Raw genomic sequence first — 21319 nt, forward strand, 5'->3', positions numbered from 1 at the left:
AGGAATACAAACTTAATTCACATTTAAATATATTTATTTCTAAGCAATTAATTTTGATGCATACCACACATGTGATAACATTGCCTGAAAATTCAGCACTGAAATCTGATCATGGATTATTGTGTGACGTTGGTTTCCTGTTGTGATATATGTCTGACCAACAGTGGCAACTTGGTAGAAAAATAGTTTAAGTAACGCTTTTTCTTGGTAAAATAAATTTTGGTTTCAAAAATTGTATTTATGAGTTGTTTCCTTAAACCTGTAATTACTTTCCTGACATGCCTCACATATTCCTATATTTGTATCACACGATTTATCTCGTATTAAATGTCAGACTTGAGTGTATATTCTGTTAACAAAGCCCTTGACATTTTGTGTACGGTTTGTTCCATTTGGTCTAATACTGTAGTCCAGTTGTTCACCAGTCAACCTTGTTCTGTACTTATCTTTTAACCCCCCAAATGCAAAGAGAGAGGTATTGTAAGTTTAACATGGGTATCTCTGCATCTGTCTGTGTCATCGTAGCTCCTCATGATAGTTCTTAGTTGTGTTCCATGACAGTCTGTTCAGCCATTTAAATTTCGTCAGCTAAACACAGCTAAACAAAGTACAAATGTTTTCCATCAGCACACACTCTTGATATAAGCTATTTAATACATAAGAGCTACATCAAATTACGCAGTACCAGACTGTAGAGCTAAAAAAGATATAAATAAAAATCCACAGGAACATATGTTTATCTTATACAGTTGACCAATAAAGATAATTTTTGTCTTTAGAAGTTTCAGCAGAGTGATTGTGACTCAACAGTATAAGAAATATGCTCTCACAGGTGGTCCCCCCCAAATAGTTTAGGCAGCCTTTTGCAAGGGAGCACGACGGCAGCCCACTTCCTTCCGACTTCATTCAGAATTATTGCCACTGCTTATTGTCCATTTTACATAAAGCAGCTAAATGTACATTAAAACATTGTCAACGAATATATGTGTGAATTAAAACAAAAAACACACAAATCACAGAACTGACAATAGTAAAATATGACTATTAAACTACACACATCAAAAATAGTTTTTGCATCACCTCGGTTCCCAGAACTCCTGAAGATAGACGTTGACTGTGGATTTGTATCACAGACACAGCCCCTTTGACTGTTCAGAGATGTCACTAAATCTGCCCAAAGATGTAAACAGCCAGGCATCAGCAGCAACTATTAGATGGAGGAGGTCCGACAACCTATCGGTTCCAGTCATTCCACCAGAAAGGAGGTACACGGCTCATGTTGTCTGTAGTTCAACCATGTCTAGACGGTCAATACCGCGGTTCGATCACATCTGCATTGTTACTTTGTGCCAGGAAGGCCTCTCAACAAGGGAAGTGTCAAGGTGTCACAGAGTGAAGCAAAGCAATGTTCGGACATGGAGGAGATACAGAGAGCAAGAAGTATCGAAGACATGCCTCAGTCAGGCCACCCAAGGGCTATTACTGCAGCGGACCGCTACCTACAGTTTATGGCTCAGAGGAACCCTGACAGCAACACCACCATGTTGAATAATGCTTTTTGTGCAGCCACAGGACATCGTGTTACAACTCAAACTGTGCGCAATCGGCTGCATGATGCACAACTTCATTTCCGACATCCATGGTAAGGTCCATCTTTGAAACCACGACACCATGCAGCGTGGTAGAGATGGGCCCAACAATGTGCCACATGGACTGCTCAGGATTAGCATAACTTTCTCTTCACCGATGAGTGTCACATATGCAACCACACTGGCAGCATATTGGCATGTTCATCTTTATGGACGACAATTCGTACCCCCAATGTGCACATCTTGTGATTTACTTCCTCCAGGACAACAACATCGCTTGACTAGAGTGACCAGCATGTTTTCCAGACATGAACCCTACTGAACATGCCTGGGATAGATTGAAAATGGACAACATGACCCACCAATCACTCTGAGGGCTCTATGCCGAATCGTTGTTGAGGAGTGGGGCAATCTGGACCAACAGTGCCTTGATGAACTTGAGGATAACAATGGAAAGAAGAAAAGGAAGTAGACGTATAGCAGAATAACAAGGGAAAGGAAGAACCAGAAGAACAACAGAAGGACAACCAACACTACTATGGACAAAAACATGAAAATAAAACCACAGAGACAAGCAAGAAACAGGTAGAAGGGGTAGAAACAAGAGAGCAGATGACCATGGCTGGCCGATCAAGAGAATAAATGGAAAAGCCAGCCACTCTGCGACACATTAAAACATCCACCCTAAATGCATTAGAGTGGAGAACACAAAGGGACTAAGGACATGCGCTAAATCTTATACACAATGATAAAATCCATCATCGCGTATAAAACTTAAAACTAAATTAGCTGATGAGATGACATCAGCTAAAATTAATGGCAATGAACCTGGTAACTGAAGAGTCCATCACAGGGCAACCAAAGAAGGACCGCTCACTAAGATATGGGCCACTGTCAGCCGGGTGCCGCACAGACAGTGAGGTGGGTCATCCCGGCACAGGAGGTAGCAGTGTGCCACCCAAGCGAGACCAATGTGGAGCTGGCAGAGAACCAAAGAGTCCCTGAGAGAGGCCCGCATGGAGGACTGCCAATCATTCGTAGTCTCCTCAATGGCACGCAGTTTGTTGTGGGTGCTGTGGTTATGCCATTTCATCTCCCAAAGCCGCAAAACCTTGCGGCATAGTACTGAACGCAGGTCAGTTGCAGAGATGCCGACCTCCACAAGCGGTTTCGGCATAGCCTGTTTGGCCAGCCTGTCGGCTATTTCATTGCCTGGGATTCTGATGTGACCTCAGGTCCAGACAAACACCACTGAACGACCATACCGTTGCAGGGCATAGATGGAGTCCTGGATGGTCACTATCAAAGAATGACGAGGGTAGTACCGGTCGAGAGCTTGTAGGCTGCTCAAGGAGTCAGTACACAGAAGAAACGCCTCCCCAGGGCATGAACGGATGTGCTCAACAGCACGAGTAACAGCCACCAGCTCGGCAGTGAAAACACTGCAGCCATCATATAAGGAATGCTGTTCAATACGTCCTCCATGGACATACACGAAGTCGACGTGAGCATCAGCCATCGAGCCATCAGTGTAAACCACTTCGTGGCCTACGTACTCGTCACAAATCAAGAGGAAGTGGCAGCAGAGAGCTGTGAGGTTAACTGAGTCCTTAGGTCCATGTGAAATGTCCAGGCGAAGCTGCAGCCTAGGTGTACGCCATGGAGATGTACGTGAATGGACCTCGAGTATAGGTGGCAAAGGCGAGGACTCGAGTTCAGAAAGTAGGGATCAGTCACGAACTGCAATTGCAAGCCCTGACCTGGGCTGCTAATGCCATAGATAAACCGTCGTGGGTGGGAAAAAGAGATGGTGATTCGGATGTTACAAACATGTGCTACGTAACTGTCCAGCTGTCGTGCATGCCTAACCGGCAGTCCGCAAGGGCTCTGGTCACCGGACTCGTCCTAAAAGCTCCTGTTACTAGCTGAACACCACAGTAGTGCAATGGGTCAAGTAAATGCAAAGCTGAGGGCACTGCCGAACCATAAACCATACTCCCATAGTCAAGGCGGGATTGAAAAGGGCTCTGTAGAGCTGCAGCAGCGTAAAGCGATCTGCACCCCAGTTGGTGTTGCTCAGGCAGAGGAGGGTATTGAGATGCTGCCAGCACTTCCAGTTAAGCTGACGAAAGTGAAGAAGCCAAGTCAATTGGGCGTCCAAATCCAGTCCTAAAAATCAATGTGTCTCCATTACGGTAAAGTTCTGGTTCCAGATGAAAGGTACGATCCAAAAAGTGCATAACACACGACTTTGTGGCAGAAAACTGGAAAGCTAGGGCCCATTACTGTGCCTTGTGGATGGCTCCCTGTAGGCAGCACTGCTCAAGAACACCAGTACAAAAAGAGAGAGACACTCAATACAGAGCCCTGCAGGACCCCATTCTCCTGGATATGGGGGAGGGGGGGGGGGGGGGGGGGGACTTGGGAGGCACCAACTTGGACATGGAAAGTATGAAGTGACAGGAAATTTTGGATAAAAATTGGTAGCGAGCCTTGGACACCCCACTCATATAATGTGGCAAGGGTATGTCACTGGGTCGTGTCGCAAGCTTTTCGCAAATCAAAAAACCCAGCAACCAGGTGTAGGTGTCTGGAAAAGGCTGTTCGGATGGCAGACTCGTGGGACATAAGATTATCAGTGGTAGAACGATCCTGGCGGAAGCTGCCCTGACATGGAGCCAGTAGGTCATGTGACTCCAGGACCCAACCCAACTGCTGACACACCATACGTTCCAGCAGCTTACAAAGAACGTTGGTGAGGCTGATGGGCCGATAGCTATCCACATGAAGTGGGTTTTTACCGGATCTGAGCACCGGAATGATGCTGCTCTCCCACCATTATGATGGAAAGACGCCACTGCACCAGATCCAGTTAAATATGATGAGGAGATGTCGCTTGTAGTCAGATGAGAGATGTTTAATAATCTGGCTGTGGATCTGATCAGGCCCAGAAGCTGAATCCGGGCACGGTGCAAAGGCACTGATGAGCTCCCAATCTGTAAATGGGATGTTATAGGATTCACTATGGTGTGTAGTAAATGAGAGGACTTTCCCTTCCAGCTGCCGTTTGAAAGTGCGAAAGGCTGGGGGGTAATTCTGTGACGCAAATGCTCAAGCATAGTGCTTAGCAGAGTGGTCGGCAATCGCATTTGCTTCGGTAGATAACACGCAATTTATGTTAACACCAGGAACACCTGTTGGGGGTCTGGTACCTGAACACACGTTTGATCTTTGCCCAGACTTGGGAAGGTAACGTCCGGCACACAATGGTCAAGACATATCTCTCCTAACACTCTTGCTTCTGTCGTTTGATAAGTTGGCAAACGAGCACGGAACCGTTTAAAGGCTATGAGGTGCTTCAGGGAAGGGTGCTGCTTATACCACTGTAGAGCTCGCCGATGCTCCGTAATCACTTCAGCGATTTCTGGAGTCCACCAAGGGACTGAGAAGCAATTGTTGTAGTCACCGGCTCAATGATCACATCAATGTTCGATTATGGGGGAGATTCAACAGTGATCACAGAGGTGAAAGTTTCCCATCTGCCTTGCTTAAAGTCCATCTGGGCAGGCATCCATGGGCTTGACACCAGGGTAGTGACAGGAAGATGGGGAAGTGGTCACTACCACATAGGTCGTCATGTGTTCTCCTGTGGATAGATAGCAGAAGTCCTGAGCTGCAAATTGATAAATCAATGGCCGAGTAACTACCTCGAGCCACAGTGAAATGTGTGGCAGCCCCAGTACTTAAGAGGCAGAGGTCGAACTGAGACAGTAAAGTTTCAACATCTCTGCATCGGCCAGTAAGCGCGGTGCCACCTCACAAGCGGTTATGAGTGTTAAAATCTCCCATAAGTAAGTAAGGTTTAGGGAGCTGATCAATCAGTGCAGTTAATACATTCAGGGATACTACACCATCTGGAGGAAGATATACATTGCAGACAGTTATTTCCTGCGTCATCCTTATTCTGACAGCCACAGCTTCAAGAGGGGTTTGAAGGGGCACAGGTTCACTACAGACCGAGTTTAGGACATAAGCGCAAACTCCACCTGACACTCTATTACAGTCACTACAGTTGCTGTAGTATCCATTATAGCCATGGAGGGCAGGGGTCCGCATTGCCGTGAACCAGGTTTCCTGGAGGGCAATGTAGAAAGTAGGTGTAAAGCTTAACAGTTGCCGTAGCTCAGCCAGGCAGTGGAAAAACCTGCCGCAGTTCCACTGGAGAATGATGTCATCGTGAGACTGGTAAGGCATAGAACATTCAATGAGGCAGTTTACACCTCAGGGACACCTGCTGCCACCGACTTTTTGCCTGAGCAGTCTATATCCATTGTGTCCGAGGGTCTGGCGAGATCTAGGTCATCAGCGGACGCCAGAGTCTCCACCTCATCTGCAGACACAGAGCTTGGAGGTAGTGGTGGTGTGGGTGCCACTGCAATTCCCTTGGTCTTAAGGGTTTTCTTTTCGCATTTCTCTCGCTGCTCCTTGGATTTCCTTGGCTGAGAGGACTTCACTGGCTCAGTCTCCAGGACTGAGGATGAGTGTGGAGCCCTGTGACCAGCTGCTTTGGGGTCTTCTGCCACTGGGGGGTGTCATCTTTCCCACTAGCAGAAATCTGGGAAGGGAGTGACCCAAGGGACCTCTTCCTAGCAAGAGCAGCCAAAGAAGTTGTACGCTGGTCCAGCTTAGAAGTGGGGATGGATGTCCCTGGTTTGGAGGGGGGGGGGGGGGGGGTTGTAATGCTCCTGAATTAGGTGGTGCAGGAGCAACAGGGAGGGAAATGCCCCCCACCATCAAGGGAGCAAGTTTAGTCTTCCGGCTCCGAGATGTGACTGGGGTTTTCGGAGCTGATGGGGCTAGAACTGTTGTAGCGGCGGCGTAAGACGATGTCTTACACACAGGATGCAGGAATTCAAATTTTCTCTTAGCCTCAGTGTAGCTCTGTCTGTCCAGGGTCTTGTACTCCATGATTTTCCTTTCTTTCTGGAGAATCCTGCAGTCTGGAGAGAAAAGTGAATGGTGCTCTCCACAGTTGACACAGATGGAAGGCAGGGCACATAGAGTATTGGGATGTGATGGGTGTCCACAATCTCGACATGTGACACTGGAAGTACAGTAGGAAGTCATATGACCGAACTTCCAACAGTTAAAGCACCATATTGGGGGAGGGATATAGGGTTTCACATCACAGCAGTAGACATCACCTTGACCTTCTCGGGTAATGTATCAACCTCTAGGGCCAAGATGAAGGCACCAGTGGCAACCTGATTATCCCTCGGAGCCCGGTGGACATGCCGGACGAAATGTACACCTCGCCATTCTAAATCGGCGCGCATCTCATGGTCAGACTGCAAAAGAAAGTCCCTGTGAAATATGATACCCTGGACCACATTTAAGTTCTTATGGGGCATGATGATTACAGAAACATCCCCCAGCTTGTCACAAGCAAGTATAACCCGTGACTGGGCAGACGATGCTGTTTTGATCAAGACCAACTCAGATCTCATTTTGGACAAGCCCTCCACCTCCCAGAACTAGTCCTCTAAATGTTCAACAAAAAGCTGAGGCTTCATCAGCATGAAAGATTCCCAATCAGCTCTCAAACATACAAAGCACGAGGGGGGGGGGGGGGGGGGGGGCAAATAAGACCCGCTACCATCCTTTACCTGACGTTCCTCCCGTGGGGTGGCCAGGGAGGGGAACGATTTGGGGTCATACTTCTGTGCATGGAATTGAGCCCGTGAACACTTAGAGACTGCTGGTGTTTCATCACCAGCAAGAGATGATGTACTACGCTTCATCGCGTCTCATCAACACATCAGCACTGATGCCACCCACTCTGACCAGGGGCCCTCCCCACGGGCACCACCCAGCTGCAGCAAAGGCCACCTGGCGGGATGCCAATTGCCAGGAGTCCCGATGCCCAATGGGATGGGCATCTACCCCCTGGCATACATGGGGAGTTAATGGCACAGGCATCAGCAGAGCGACCCCTGTGTGGTCAGGGGGCTACAACCAACAGGGTACATGGTGGCCCCACCACAATGGACTGTCTACCGTGCTGAATATCAGGTGCAACCAAGCAAACAAGTCCATTATCATCGTCAGTGTAGAAAATGATACTGCACAGTCAATGGAAAAATACGCACCCAGGAGCGTGACCTCACCCAACAGTTGGAGAATGAGCAGAAGTGCAGATTCACATCAATGAAGGCTGCGATGAGTCTCAGCGCATGATGGACACAATGCACCATGTAAGGTGCCCTTCCCCAATTGGCTCGCTCTTTGAGATAATTTTGAAAAATGGAGGTCTAACCCTACAAGGGACCATCACAAAGGCCGAAACGTGAGAGACTCCTTTTAGTCACCTCTTACAACAGGCAGGAATACCTCGGGCCTATTCTAACTCCCGGACCCACAGGGGGGGTCAAATTCTATAAATATTTTATTTGGAAGCTCCCCTCCTTTCAACTGAGCTCTGTGAAGTCCATTTCATTCCAGTTTGTTTGTTTTTTTTAACAACACCCATCCTACCATTGACCAACCCTTCCAAAACCTTCATTCACAATATGACTCTAGCACCAACTACGCTTTTTATTGAATTTAGCCTATTCTTGGAAACTATGCGTCATAATGAAAATTTTGCTGCTACCAAAATGAAAGAGCATTAAAGTTTGCATTGAATGGTCTGCTTAAGTGTCAAAATTGGTGCAGCTGTTTGACCGCAGTCAGTTGTTAAATTTCATTCATTTTTACCAGCTTGGCAACAAACTAGGCTGAATGCCTGTAACTCAAAAATGACTACTCCAAATGAAAAATGTCACGTTATCAGAGTTGTAGAGCATTAAATTTCTCGTTATAAAAGCATCTAGTTTTTCAGTTTTAGGCACTATTAAGCTATCATTCACTTGAAAGTCAAAGTAATTCCATTTTGTTGCTTTTGTAAATCAAAGTTATTCTACAAAATGAAATTTCCAATAGGAAGACATAAATCTGTCCCACCTTTTGGTGTAGAGGTCTCAATAAAACTCCCTTGATTCAGATGTTGCAAACAGCTGAGGCTGCAATTTCCTCTAATCCTATGTTACTGTTTCCATTGGTTGCAGCACCCAGTCTTCCTGTGTTGTGCAAGGGATTCGTTCAAAACTTCTTGGTTCTTGCAAAATTCTCATTTCCTAGTTTGATTTTACTTTCATTGTACAGACACTGCATTTAAAGTAAGTGCTTCAGACTGTACGGAGGTGTGTTTTATATGTGATGGCAATTTGGCACATGGTGATGTGGTTAAAGTGAAACAGAAAGGACTCTAAAATGCTACTACAATCCAGTAACAAAAGGAAAATTGCAGCACATTGTAAGTTACTAATTGGCCTGGCTGAAGTCGAAGTGCAAAGTGCTTATCAGAAGTACAATAACTCAAAGCTAATTAGATCGTCTTTCACAAAACACCCTGCACCACATACGAAAGATTCAGATCAACACTTTTTGTTGATGCTCTTAGTCCAAATTGGATTCACAGTTTCATATATGGAAGCCTCCCTATCTGAGACTTGCTCGATTGCACGATCTGAGCATCTTAACTTTGCGAGTGAAGAATTCATCCAGTTCATCTTTGATAATGCCGATTTTAACATCTGCACGGTTGACAGTTGAATACTTTCCATTCCATGGGAGGAATCATGGCAGTCACTCCCTACTCAGCTATGGAGTCAGAGAAGAACACCGACTGGGAAGGAAGACAGTCAACCTCTGAATTTTTTTCTACAGCTGGTGTAACTCAGCTGATCAACTATAAAAAAGCAAATGATATTGGCTTGAACGGTATAATTATAAAGGATACCAATTCCGATCACCCTGAGTGCCCTCTGGATATGAGATTCTGTGGCTTTATGGAAAGTGGAAGAAGTTCATTGACATGCCAGAGTGGAAGGGATTCATAGAAGAAGTCACAAATCACTGACAATCAGTTCATTCCAATGTGCGTCCTGTTCTTAAATTATCCTCCAACTTTGTATGACACAATATATACAGCTCTTCTATCAGTACTGAAAAAATGCATAAGACATGATCAAAGATGGTGTTTTGTCAATTTTGATCAGCCACCTTATCTGAAGGTGATGGATAGTGTAAGAAGCGAAGGCAGCAATTTACAACATGTTGTTGTACAGTTAGGTAGGGTTCAGCTTCTAATGTCCTCCTCGGAATGCATTAGTATAATAATGGTAGGAAGTGGCTGAAGAGACTTGTTGCCCACAATATTTGCTGAAAACAGTTTGGATAAAGTTTTGAGTGAGCATGTTTACACTCAAGCAGTAAAATCTCGTACACTGTCACGCGGTATTGTCATATTACATCTTTCAGGAGATTGAGTTCAAAGAAGAGGAAATAAAAATAATTGAGGAACTGTTGCTTCCCAATAACAGACCATCAGTATTCAAAATGCCATCACAATGAAGATTACACAAATGTAATAACCAAATCTGAAAATGTGATTTGCACCATTGAAGCACGAGAAAAACAGCTAAATTATGGGTGCAATCTTAAAGCGTGGTTATGCTCACAAAACAGTTCAGTGAGGTTGAGCATACTGGGAACTTTAATCTACATTTAAACACCATTTAAGAAAATGCTACCATACTTTCATTTCCCATACACTAAATGCTGCTGAATACAACAAATTTACAACTGGAGACTACTTTACTAATAGGGGAAGTGATAAATTTTGATGTGGCATACCCTTTGATATGACAACAGAGCAAACTTTAATGAAGACAATGAAAGTGAAAGGTGCTTTAACTCTTGCATGTGGGTTTTCACAGTCTGTGCCTGCAAAGTGGACTTCAGGGATGGCATTGTTACAAGATGTTTGTCAAAAAATTGAAGAATTCTGTGATATACCATGAGGTGAGCAACATTTGGATTTAAGAGCTTCATGCAGAGAGAGTAAAGCAGCAGACAGTGACAAACTGAAGGATTGGCTGTTAAAACACCCACTTTTTCCAAACTGTAATGTGTTTATGTCAGTAAGCAGTGGAGCAATTGGTGATGAATCATTAAATTGTCATGAGGTATTAGTAGAAGGAATTAAGGGGATCACCAGAATTAAAGGAGAGAAATTTAAAAACTCTCATTTCAATGCGATCTCAAGCTTATAACACTTACATAAAGCTTATAACACTTACATCATGCACTACAGTTCTCAAGATAGGGAAGAAGAGGATTGCTACCATAAACATGCTAGCATTGTATCACAGACTGTGTGTTATCAAGCAATCTGATAGAGACTAAGTTCTGTTCCCATTTGAACTTTCACCACACCCCATGTCATTCACAGAAGGCAGTCTCAATAAGGGTACAAAATCACCTCTCTATGATGCATTTACAACTTTCCAACAGAATGAAGTATACAAAATAAAAAGCTTTAAAGCTTTGTGGCAGATACTTGTCACCTGCTCTATAAGGTTGTTTAGCACATCAAAGGAAAGTTTGGCACCATCTGTATTAAATGTGAAACCTATATGAGAAAGCACTACAGATCCGAAATCACAGTTATATTCAATGCCTATCCAAGTCCAAGTGATGCTTTGCAAAGGGGAACAAAGTCTTCTGAAAGATACCGTCATTTACTGACACGAAGTTCTTCATCAGATATCATTTTTGATGAAGATGCAAATGCTGCAGTCACACAGGAGAAGATCCTCACAAATGATAGCTACAAGAACTGCTCATTTTTTATGCTCATGTTGAAATTTGAGGACGAGGGTTAACTGATTAACTGAGGGAGGTTATGGGACTAAATGGCAAGGTCATCAGTCCCACGATTCCAAAGTTATTCACAGAAGAGAGAGGGTCTGCTAAAAGTGGCCGGATCCAGTTAGAGGAGTCATACAATAAAACAAGGAAGTTAAGGCACGCACACTAGAAGGCATAAAAGGGTAGCTCAAATGTAAAAACTGAAAAAAACAGAGGGGTCTTTCCACAAGGGAGTGGTCATGGGTCCCAGACCGAGAAAACATGAAGACAGGCCCCCAACCAGAACCACTCTGCCCCTGCTCCAGGAGTAAAGTAAAATCTTATATCTGGAAATAAAAACCACTTTCATGGAGGAAACTGAGGGCCAGTTCAACCATCCATGAATCATCTGCTAATATTGCAAGGGTAATCTGAAAAGTAAGGTCTCCTATTTTTTTTTTTTTTTTTAAGTACATCGACCTGTTTATTTCTACAATGGTTTACATCAGTTTACAGCTTGAACATTTAGCTACTTTTCGACATAATCACCATTTCTGTCGATGCATGTTTATAGATGCTGTAGCAGTGTTTGTACGCCCATGTCATACCAGCTTGCCACCATGCCGTTCAGAAAGTTACGAATCTCTTCTTTCACCTCGTCGTCTGAGATTAATCGCTTTCTGGCCAAATGTTCATTTAACCTAGGGAAAGGGGGTGATAGTCACTGGGTGCCAAGTCAGGACTAGAGAGTGGGTGGGTGATTATGTTCCACTGAAACTCTTGCAGGAGAGTAACGGTTTGCCGAGCGATGTGTGGGTGAGCGTTGTCATGGAGAATGTGTATGCCCTTGTTCAACATTCCTCTTCTCAGGTTCTGAATTGCCCGTTTGAGTTTTTTCAGAGTCTCACAGTACATGTCAGTGTTAATGGTGGTCACAGTGATTCAGCTCCGATGACGAGGTGGAAGAAGAGGTTCATAACTTTCTGAACAGCATGGTGGCGAGCTGGTATGACATGGGCATACAAAAACTACCACAGCATCTACAAAAATCCATCGACAGAAATGGTGATTATGTCGAAAAATAGCTAAATGTTCAAGCTGTAAACTGATGTAAACCACTGTAGAAATAAACAGGTCTATGTACATATAAAAAAATAGGAGACCTTGCTTTTGGGATTACCCTCGCACATTTAAGGAATTTCGAAGACTATACTTAGTACAGAGGGCCAAAAGAATGCGGCATTCCATCAATATATAGGATACCGTCAGTCTGGCTTCACAAATACATTGTGGAGGTGGTTTGTAACACAAGGGGAAACAATGAGTGATCCTGGTATGACCAATGCATAGACAGGATAAGACAGTGGTCTCCTTCTGAGAAGAGTGGAAGGAAGTGTGCCAAACCACAGTAGTATCCTTGATTGTGCAGAGTTTATTACTGAGGGGAGTAGTGCACAAGATGTCATTTCACTTTTCGATAACGATAAATTTGATGCAGATCTGCATGTCCGCAACTGGAATCGTGAAAGCAAAAGGGGGTAAGTATCTGTTTCTCTAGCCAAAAGGTCAGCCAGTACATTCCCTAGCATGCCCACATGACTTGGGACCCAAAGAAAGACAACTAAGCAGCAGACACGGTCAAGAGCAGACAAAGGGCAGAAACCAAAGGGTGACGAGCGTAGCAGTGGTCGATAGCCTGCAGGCCGCTCACTGAGTCGGTACATATTAAAACACTGTGGAAGGAGGCCTGAGTAACAAAATGGAGGCTCCTGTTTTGATTAGCAGCTCTGCTGTGGACACACTACACGATTCCAGCAATAAATGGTGTTCTAAGTCAGCAGGAGATGTGAAAGCATGTCTCCCCTTCCTGTCATCTCAGAACCATCAGTGTAGAAAGTGGTAGCACCCAGGAACCCTGCAAGGATGGAACATACAAGGCGTCAGAAGACTGTAGGGGTGACAGAGACCTTAGGACCCAGGAACAGGTCAATCCTAATCCAGGCCTAGGCACAATCCGACGAGAGGGGGATGGAGGAAATACACAGGGCGCATTCCAGTGAGTGGTGACAGAGATCCCGACAGGGGGAAGTGAGACGCATTCCAACTCGCAATTCCACCCCTGGGCTGTTATCAGGAAGGAGACATCCCTCGTTTGCAAAGAGGACAGGGTACACGGAATGAGCAGGGAATTGGTGAATGGCGATTGCGGAAGAAACCAGAGTTCGCTCCATTGTATTTGAATATGGGGAGTCCCCGTTTTTGCGAGGAGACTGTCAACGGGACAAGTGAGAAAGGCGCCAATAACCACATGCACCCCACGATGGTCAACAGGATCAAGAATTTTCTGAGTGGAAGGAGCTGCTGAACCATAAAACTGACTACTGTAATCTAGTCTGGACAAGACCAAAGCATGGTAAAGATGTAGAAGAGAAGAACGGTCTGCACCCCAAGCTGTGTGGGTCAGCAGGTGGAGAGCATTAGGCTTCTACATGCAGGTAGAATTCAGGTGGTGAAGACGGGGCAGCCACATCAGCTTCTTATCAAAAATAAGTCCCACAAAAAGGGTATGTGTTACAACTGGTCACCTCAATAATGTTCTGGACTGTGGTGTTCTGTGGGTCGATAACAAACCTGCATTTTGGTGCGAGAAAACTGGAAGCCGTGGGAGATGTTCCATGCTGAGGCCCATCAGATGGTGTCTTGGAGCCAGCACTCAGAAGATGCTACCGAGTAGGAGCTGCACCAGAGGCAACGCAGGGGTAACCAGAGGCCCAATAGAGGTTAAGGGCCCATTGATGGCTACGAGGAAGAGTGTGACATTTAATACAGAACCTTGTGGGACACCATTCTCCTGAATCCAAGGGGTGCTGAGTGAAATGCCATCTTGTAACCAGAAGAAACTGTGAGATAAAAGCTCACGGATAAAAATTGGATGGTGACCGCGAAAGCCCTAATCATGGAGGGTAACTAAAATGTTATGGCGCCAAGCTACGCTGTATTCCTTATGTAGGTCAAAGAAGGCCATGACAAGATTCCAGCGGTTAGTAAAAGCCTATCAGACTGCGGTTTCCAATATGGTAAATGGTCAGTTGGAGATCATCCATCCCAGAAGTCACACTGATACGGGGACAAAAGGTCCCAAGATTCGAGTACCCAACATAACATGAAGCTAACCATACTCTCGAGCAGTTTACAAACTAGTTTGTCAGGTTAATCAGGTGGTATCTGTTGAGAGACGTTGGGCTCTTCCCAGGCTTGAGGACAGCGGTAATTATATTGTCTCGTCATTGCAACCAAAAAGCACCCAAGAGCCAAATGTGGTTGAATACTATGAGGAAATGTTGCCTCGGGGCATTAAATTACTTCTTCTTCTCTTTCAGAGGTGCAGCAGGACAGGGTACAGAGTTAGTACAGGCTTCTAAGAGATCCGGAACCAAAGGAGAGTGATCAACCTGGGGCCTCACACATGGTGTCTCTCATGGCTGAGTTATGGTAGCAGGCTTTTGGCCCACAAGATGGTGGGAGGAGGGGTTGCTGGGGCGAGGGAGGGGAGCCCCATCACCGGCAGGGGCCAAAGATGGGGGAACTTTTTCGGCCAGCAAGGGGGAGCAGCTCCATGAGGGGTATTCAAGTGATACAGGCAGAAGAAGACGCAGATTCATTACCTGTGGAAACAGCTATTTCCCAAGTTTCTGAGTCTGACAGTGTGGCAATTGTGAACAAGGACACTGACGCGCTTGTTCTCCTAACAGGTCGAGGGAACAACAACTTTCACTTCCATGAATCGGGAAGAGGGAAATCAGGAGTGTTTTATTCCAATAATTCTATTTCGATCCTGCATTTGCCTTTTTCAAACCATATCGCCACAGGATGTGATACCACATCTTTCTTTTTTTTTTTTTTTGCCAGGGAAAATGGAAATTACTCAATCTTACAGAGCAACAGCCACACCTCAGAGTGCAAGATGCTCAATTTGTTAAACCTTTAGTCTCTCAAGATTTAATAGCAAGGGCGGCAGAATAATTGTTATTAGTACTCCATGGGAATTCCAACTGCACATCTTTGGATTACCTCAGACATGAGCTTCTTGTAACGTCTGTCCTGAGGAAATCTTTCAAACTGTAAAGCCTACCGATAACATTTGACACAGCAAGGTGGTACTCATCATGATCCTCCCATCAAGTGCAATCTTCGCTGGGGAAGAAAACTGATCCATGCTAGTTTGGCTGGAAGAAAAACTTACCAGGCTTGTTTCCCATGAAAATGACAAAAAAGTGCAGCACCACACGCAATACTGAAGATGGTTTCCTGCACAAGCAAAATGGGATGCACAGCAGTATGTGGATGTCACAAATCTGGACTGAACAGCACCTCGATGTGGAAACACTATTGTGGCTTATCCAGCTAGAAAGACCAGGAAATTGAGCTCGATGTGGAATACAGTCACGGTGTCGCAATGGATCCTTAACATTGGATGCTGGACTGGGGCTGGCCACAGTCTCCTAAACAAACTCGATGGAACTGAAATTTGATAAAATATGAATCTCTGATCTTTAAATTTTGTTTTTTAGATACTTTGTTGTCCTTTTATTTGCTCAGTTGTACAAATGTTTATATTACTCATTATTAAATACATATTGTCCATTACTATGTACTTGGTTATCGTTTTAGAAACCCATTGTCACCAGTTAAGGCATGGACAAAAATGAATAAAAGCATACGCGTACTAAGAGAATTAAAACGACATACATAGAAAAACCATGTCACCCCACTGGAAATTTCATTTCATTGAATAACTTGAACATTCAAAAATGGAATCACTTTGGTTCTCAAGTGCACGAACACTTAATAGTGGCTAAAACTGAATAGCTAGATATCTTTGTAACATCAAATTTCATGCTCCACAACTTTGAGAGCTTAACATTCTTCATTTGGAGTAGCCATTTTTGAGTTACAGGCATTGGAGCCAAGTTTTTTGCAAAGCTGGTGAAAATAAACGACATTTAACAGCTGACATTGCCCACACAACTTTGCTGATTTTGACATGTAAGTACATCATTTCACGCAAAATTTAATGCTCTTTCATTTTTATGATAGTAAAATTTTCAGTAGGATGCATAGTTTTACAGTAATAGGCAAAAACATGAAAAAGTTCCAAAATTTCTTGGTTGTTTTGACCACAAAAAGTTGTCCTGAGGGATTTGGAGATTGAAAACTTGGATTCAACTTATCCTCAACCACATGTGCAAGATAAAACAATAAAATCTTTTACTTTATTTTCTGCAACCAAAACGAACGCCATTACTGGACTAGTATGCTTGATTTTACAACTGTCCACAACAGAGTAATATCAGGGAACGATATCAAGCAAGCTGTACCATCCTGAGCTACACAACCTTTTGGTCCTCTAGAGAGAGAGAGTCGAACAAGTAATATAAATTATCAGTTTTCTAGACTGCCACTGATAGGCCATTACATGTAACAATAGCTCCCTGATCAGCACCAGAATCTGTAAAGAACTCCAATAAGCCAGTCTTTAGATTTGGAAATCCACCATCTTGACTATTAATGCTCAGATGGCCGCAAATCTATGATAATGGTGAACTTGTATTAAACATGAATGATTTAATACATCACAATTAACTTTTAACTCTTGAGCACATCACTATTACACATCAGCCTCAGTCAAACACAGAACTCTTCGAAACTGTATACTATTTCAGTACAAATGGTGGTAAACAGAAATTAAAGTTGAATCTTTTATATCCGAAGACCATGTCTCCGTTTGTTTAATTTTTGTAACTGGAATAGCTATGGCAGTGTTTGCAGTACACTGCTTACTTCAAGAAAAATCATAAAATTTACTATGACTTTGATGAAATGAGCCTCTCAGTACATGCCGATTGTTACCCATAACTTGGAAATGTTTGTGTATTCCTGTTGTATTATGTCATTTTGTAGAATATGGCAAATTTTGTTAACATTCTAATTATCATTATTAAAGTTTACTGTAACATTATTAGTGATAATTCAATTTAATGCAGTTCAAATGTTTTCAATATTTACAGAAAAACAATGTAATCTTCAAACTGACTCCAACTGTTCACAATCAATCACTAGACCAGCATTACTCATTTGTAGAAGAAGCTGCTCAGTTGTTTCTTCAACATCCTGCCCATCAAATACAGTTTGACCATGGAAACCATGTTATCCAAAGTGACCACTGAGGTTTAACCATTTTTACAAACTCAATTATCCTACATAATAAATGTATTTCCGCATGAAATAATGGCTGTATTTCTAGGAGAATTTCGTCTAACGACATGCCATTCCAGTAAGCCTGCATAGGTATGGTTCCCCAATGAAGTGTTCCGGCACTTTGGCAACAGGTAGAGTTAACATCAACTTGATTCATTAACTCATTTGGTAGTATATTTCCTGGTAAATAGCCTACTATAACTTTACAATTGCAAGGTTTTCTATGCAACAAACAAACTGTATGAGCAAATGTGTGTACAGAATTAGCAAAATCTACCCCATTCAAATGACTCTGAGCACTATGGGACTAAAAAATCTACCCTGTATTTAGCTCTAAACTGAGCGGTACACTTGGCATTTCTGGGTTGCCTTGCCAAATGTTCTTTGGGATTCTCATTCAATATAGCCCAAATTGTAGCCTCTTCTTCCCTGGCATGCCTAGAAAACACTGCTGTGGTATTTCATTTACACAAGATGCAGCAGTAGACTATGCACCATATCTCTCTCTAAACGACACTGCCAGTCTTGACTGCACATTTCAACTTTACAAGTAGCTTGTGATATCAAAAACTGATATCTTTCAGTAGTGTTCTCCTCAGACTGTGTTAATGTGTGTCTTTTGGCATCATTATGAGCTCTTAGTTTTTCGCCCTAGTCCCTTTAGTGGCATTGGAGTGATTAGAAGTAACACCTAAAAGCCACGAAACAATATTAAGTAATTATTACCTCTAACAAGAACTATTCAATGTTTTATTCATGTACATCAATCTGAAACTTGTTGTTATACAAAATCACAACATATAGTTATCTTTACCTTAAGAAAAGAATATCAGCATGTGTGATGAGACATGTAATTTTTATATTACTGCAATTGCAAACTAAACCTATGAAATTATCACCTCTGCATAAATAAATCATTATTAATTAAACTTTTTCATTCAGGAAGAGCACATTAATTCGGTTAAAAATGTGCCCTAGAAAATTAAAACCGAGAAGTTGCTTATGATCAATCACCCTAAGGCACCTTCTGAACAGAATTTAATCACATTTATTTACCAAATATCGAAGAAAACAAGAAAGTCAGAATAAAAAAGGCTGAACCTCAAAAAAGGCTGAAACTCAAAAAAGGCTGAAACTCAAAAAAGGCTAAAACTCAAAAAAGGCTGAAACTCAAAGAAGGCTGAAACTCAAAGAAGGCTGAAACTCAAAACTGCATCTGCGATACTGTATTGCCAAAGTCTTTCAGCTATAATGGTATTTATTAAAATTTGTGTATTGTCAGAATATGCAGATTTCGGCACGGCAAGATCTCGCATCACAATTTCGTGTTTTGTCTCAGAAAGTATTTATGTGGAGGTGGTCATATTGTATCTACTAGCAAAATACAAAATTTAGAAAGCATGAAACATAAATTAAAAACTTAAAGAAGACCTTGACAGAAAAAACCTCTATAAAAAAGTACTGGCCCCTTTAAGTTCCACGTAAGTAGTAATATTCTGATCCAAGCATCATAGTGCCTGGCGACTAAAAAAGGTGACATCAGTTATCCTTTCTACAACAGCATATTTTCATTATTTATGGATGGAAGCCTCTTCCTTCCTATTACAAATGATAAAAACATTGGAAATTCGTGAAAGTAGAAGCGCTACATGTATTAACGTTAAAGTTTCAGTCACCTCTCGAAAGTTACTGATAACAGCACCCAGTACAAGAAGGGACTAAGCAGTTTGTTGATTTTTACAAAATGCAACAACACTGAAGAATTGTAAACAGACATGCTAAAGAAAATGAACTTACCATCATTCACAGCTGCCTCCGTTTTCATTAACCCATGCAGACTGCTGACTGGTGACTTTATTATTCCATCTGATTTTCTTTTTCCCATTGACAAATCTGAAATAAAGAGACAAAAACTACTGATAAGATAACTACCTTCTGAAGACAAAATTAATGTCCAGGAGGTCTTTAAACACTTTCTGTCAGCCTCGTAGACCACCACACAGTTTCAATAGCTTAATTTTAGGTCAGTGCAGTTGTACCTATTTTTGGTGTCATATTATGATACCAAAATACTGATGTGGTAAATGGAGGCCTGCTGTGGTGACAATGGTACTTTGCTTGCAAGCGATGGGTTTCATAATCATTATAAGGTGAAAGCAATTTGAACAGAGAACTGTCAGGAGCCATGATCATGGAAGCCTGAAAACTTTGCCAGAGAAACTTGTGCAAGCACAATCATTACACTGATATTTGTACAGTACATGATGAATAATATCATGCAACTGTAACTGGCTAGCGTCCATGCACCTGCAGGATTAAAGCACACAATGAGTATCTAACATGGCTGTGTCACACGTGTGTGGTGCTGTTTGCATACCTACAGGCCACTGCATCTCTCAAACAGCATGTTGCTTTCTGAGCCAGTATCAAGGTAGATATTAGATCCTCCCACTATTAACCGGAATGCAGGTCCAATAATATCCTGTTGTGACATGGGAGGTGTGGTGAAGGAATCTGGGTGCTGGACTGTCTACTCGTGGGCATAGCAGTGTATCTATGTTGGGATTAGTCGGTGTGGTGTCAGTGCAGATAATTTCAGCCAGCCTGATGGCTGCAGAGAAAGTCGTAGGCCTGACTGGTACATTGGTTGCTGAGAGTAGCCTGGTAGGTGATGAAGGATTGACCTCCTAGGGGCACCTGTACCTCCCTGAATGATCCCACTGTCTCTTCTGACCTACAGTCGGCCTGAGATCATACCAGTGGTGCAACAAGAGCAAGGGCACAGGTGGTGAACCCACTAGAGGTTGGGATTAGTGAAGGTTCCAAGATTGGGCCTGAGGGCTGTTTGACCATCTACATCCATCTTCAGGAACCCAATGGCTGCCACTGCATGAGCTCGCATGTATGGGCTCACACCTTCAACTGGACCCCAGAATGGGTACAGGGTAACCTCATAGGTCACAAGGTGTTTCAGATGTCTGACATTGCTCTCAGAAAGAATATGAGGTCAGCCATAGGCACCAGCTGCAGCTGCAACAACATGCACAACCCATTCCTCCTCTCAGACCTCACAGGGACCTTTGCCACCATGACCTTTAAAGAAGTGAACAGAATATTGAGGTTCTGTATGTGCTGCTCCCGTGTGGCTCCCATTATAATAATGTCATCTGGGTAGTTCACACAGTTAGGATATATTGTAATAACTGCTCTAAATAAGATGCATTTCAGCTACTCCAAAAGGTAAGCAATTGTAATGGTACGTGAAAAAAGCACATTGCGCACAAAGATGTATCACGATTGTTCATCTAATGTCAACGGTAAGAATTCCTCTCCGAGATCAATCTTAAGACAAAAACTGGCTGCCAGGCAGTTTTGCCAGTATCTATACCAGACCTGGGACTGAATACAGATTTAAATGTAATTGCATATTAACAATTATCTTAAAACCTCCACAGATTTGGATACTGCCATCAAGTTTTTTTTTAACTACAACCACTGGCTTTCCGATACGGGCATAATGACACCTAATTGATGTGCCCTAAGTAAAACGGTTCAAATGGCTCTGAGCACTATGGGACTTAACTTCTGAGGTCATCAGTCCCCTAGACCTTAGAACTACTTAAACCTAACTAACCTAAGGACATCACAGACATCCATGCCCGAGGCAGGATTTGAACCTGCGACCGTAGAGGTTGCACGGTTCCAGACTAACGCCTAAAACCGCTCCGCCACTCCGGCTC

At 43.3% G+C, this 21319-nt stretch overlaps 1 protein-coding gene across 2 annotated transcripts in view; it reads right to left on the reverse strand.

Annotated features, from left to right (window-relative positions):
• Nucleotides 1-21319, reverse strand: part of LOC124721753 (transmembrane protein 183-like) — a 253251-nt gene that overhangs the window by 159212 nt on the left and 72720 nt on the right. For both annotated transcript variants that reach the window (XM_047246854.1, XM_047246855.1), the window contains exon 2: nucleotides 19377-19472. In XM_047246854.1, coding sequence (XP_047102810.1) covers nucleotides 19377-19472 — 96 coding nt within the window. The remainder of the gene's footprint in view (nucleotides 1-19376; nucleotides 19473-21319) is intronic.

The sequence above is a fragment of the Schistocerca piceifrons genome, chromosome X (assembly GCF_021461385.2).
Source record: "Schistocerca piceifrons isolate TAMUIC-IGC-003096 chromosome X, iqSchPice1.1, whole genome shotgun sequence".
NCBI classification, from domain to species: Eukaryota; Metazoa; Arthropoda; class Insecta; order Orthoptera; family Acrididae; genus Schistocerca; species Schistocerca piceifrons.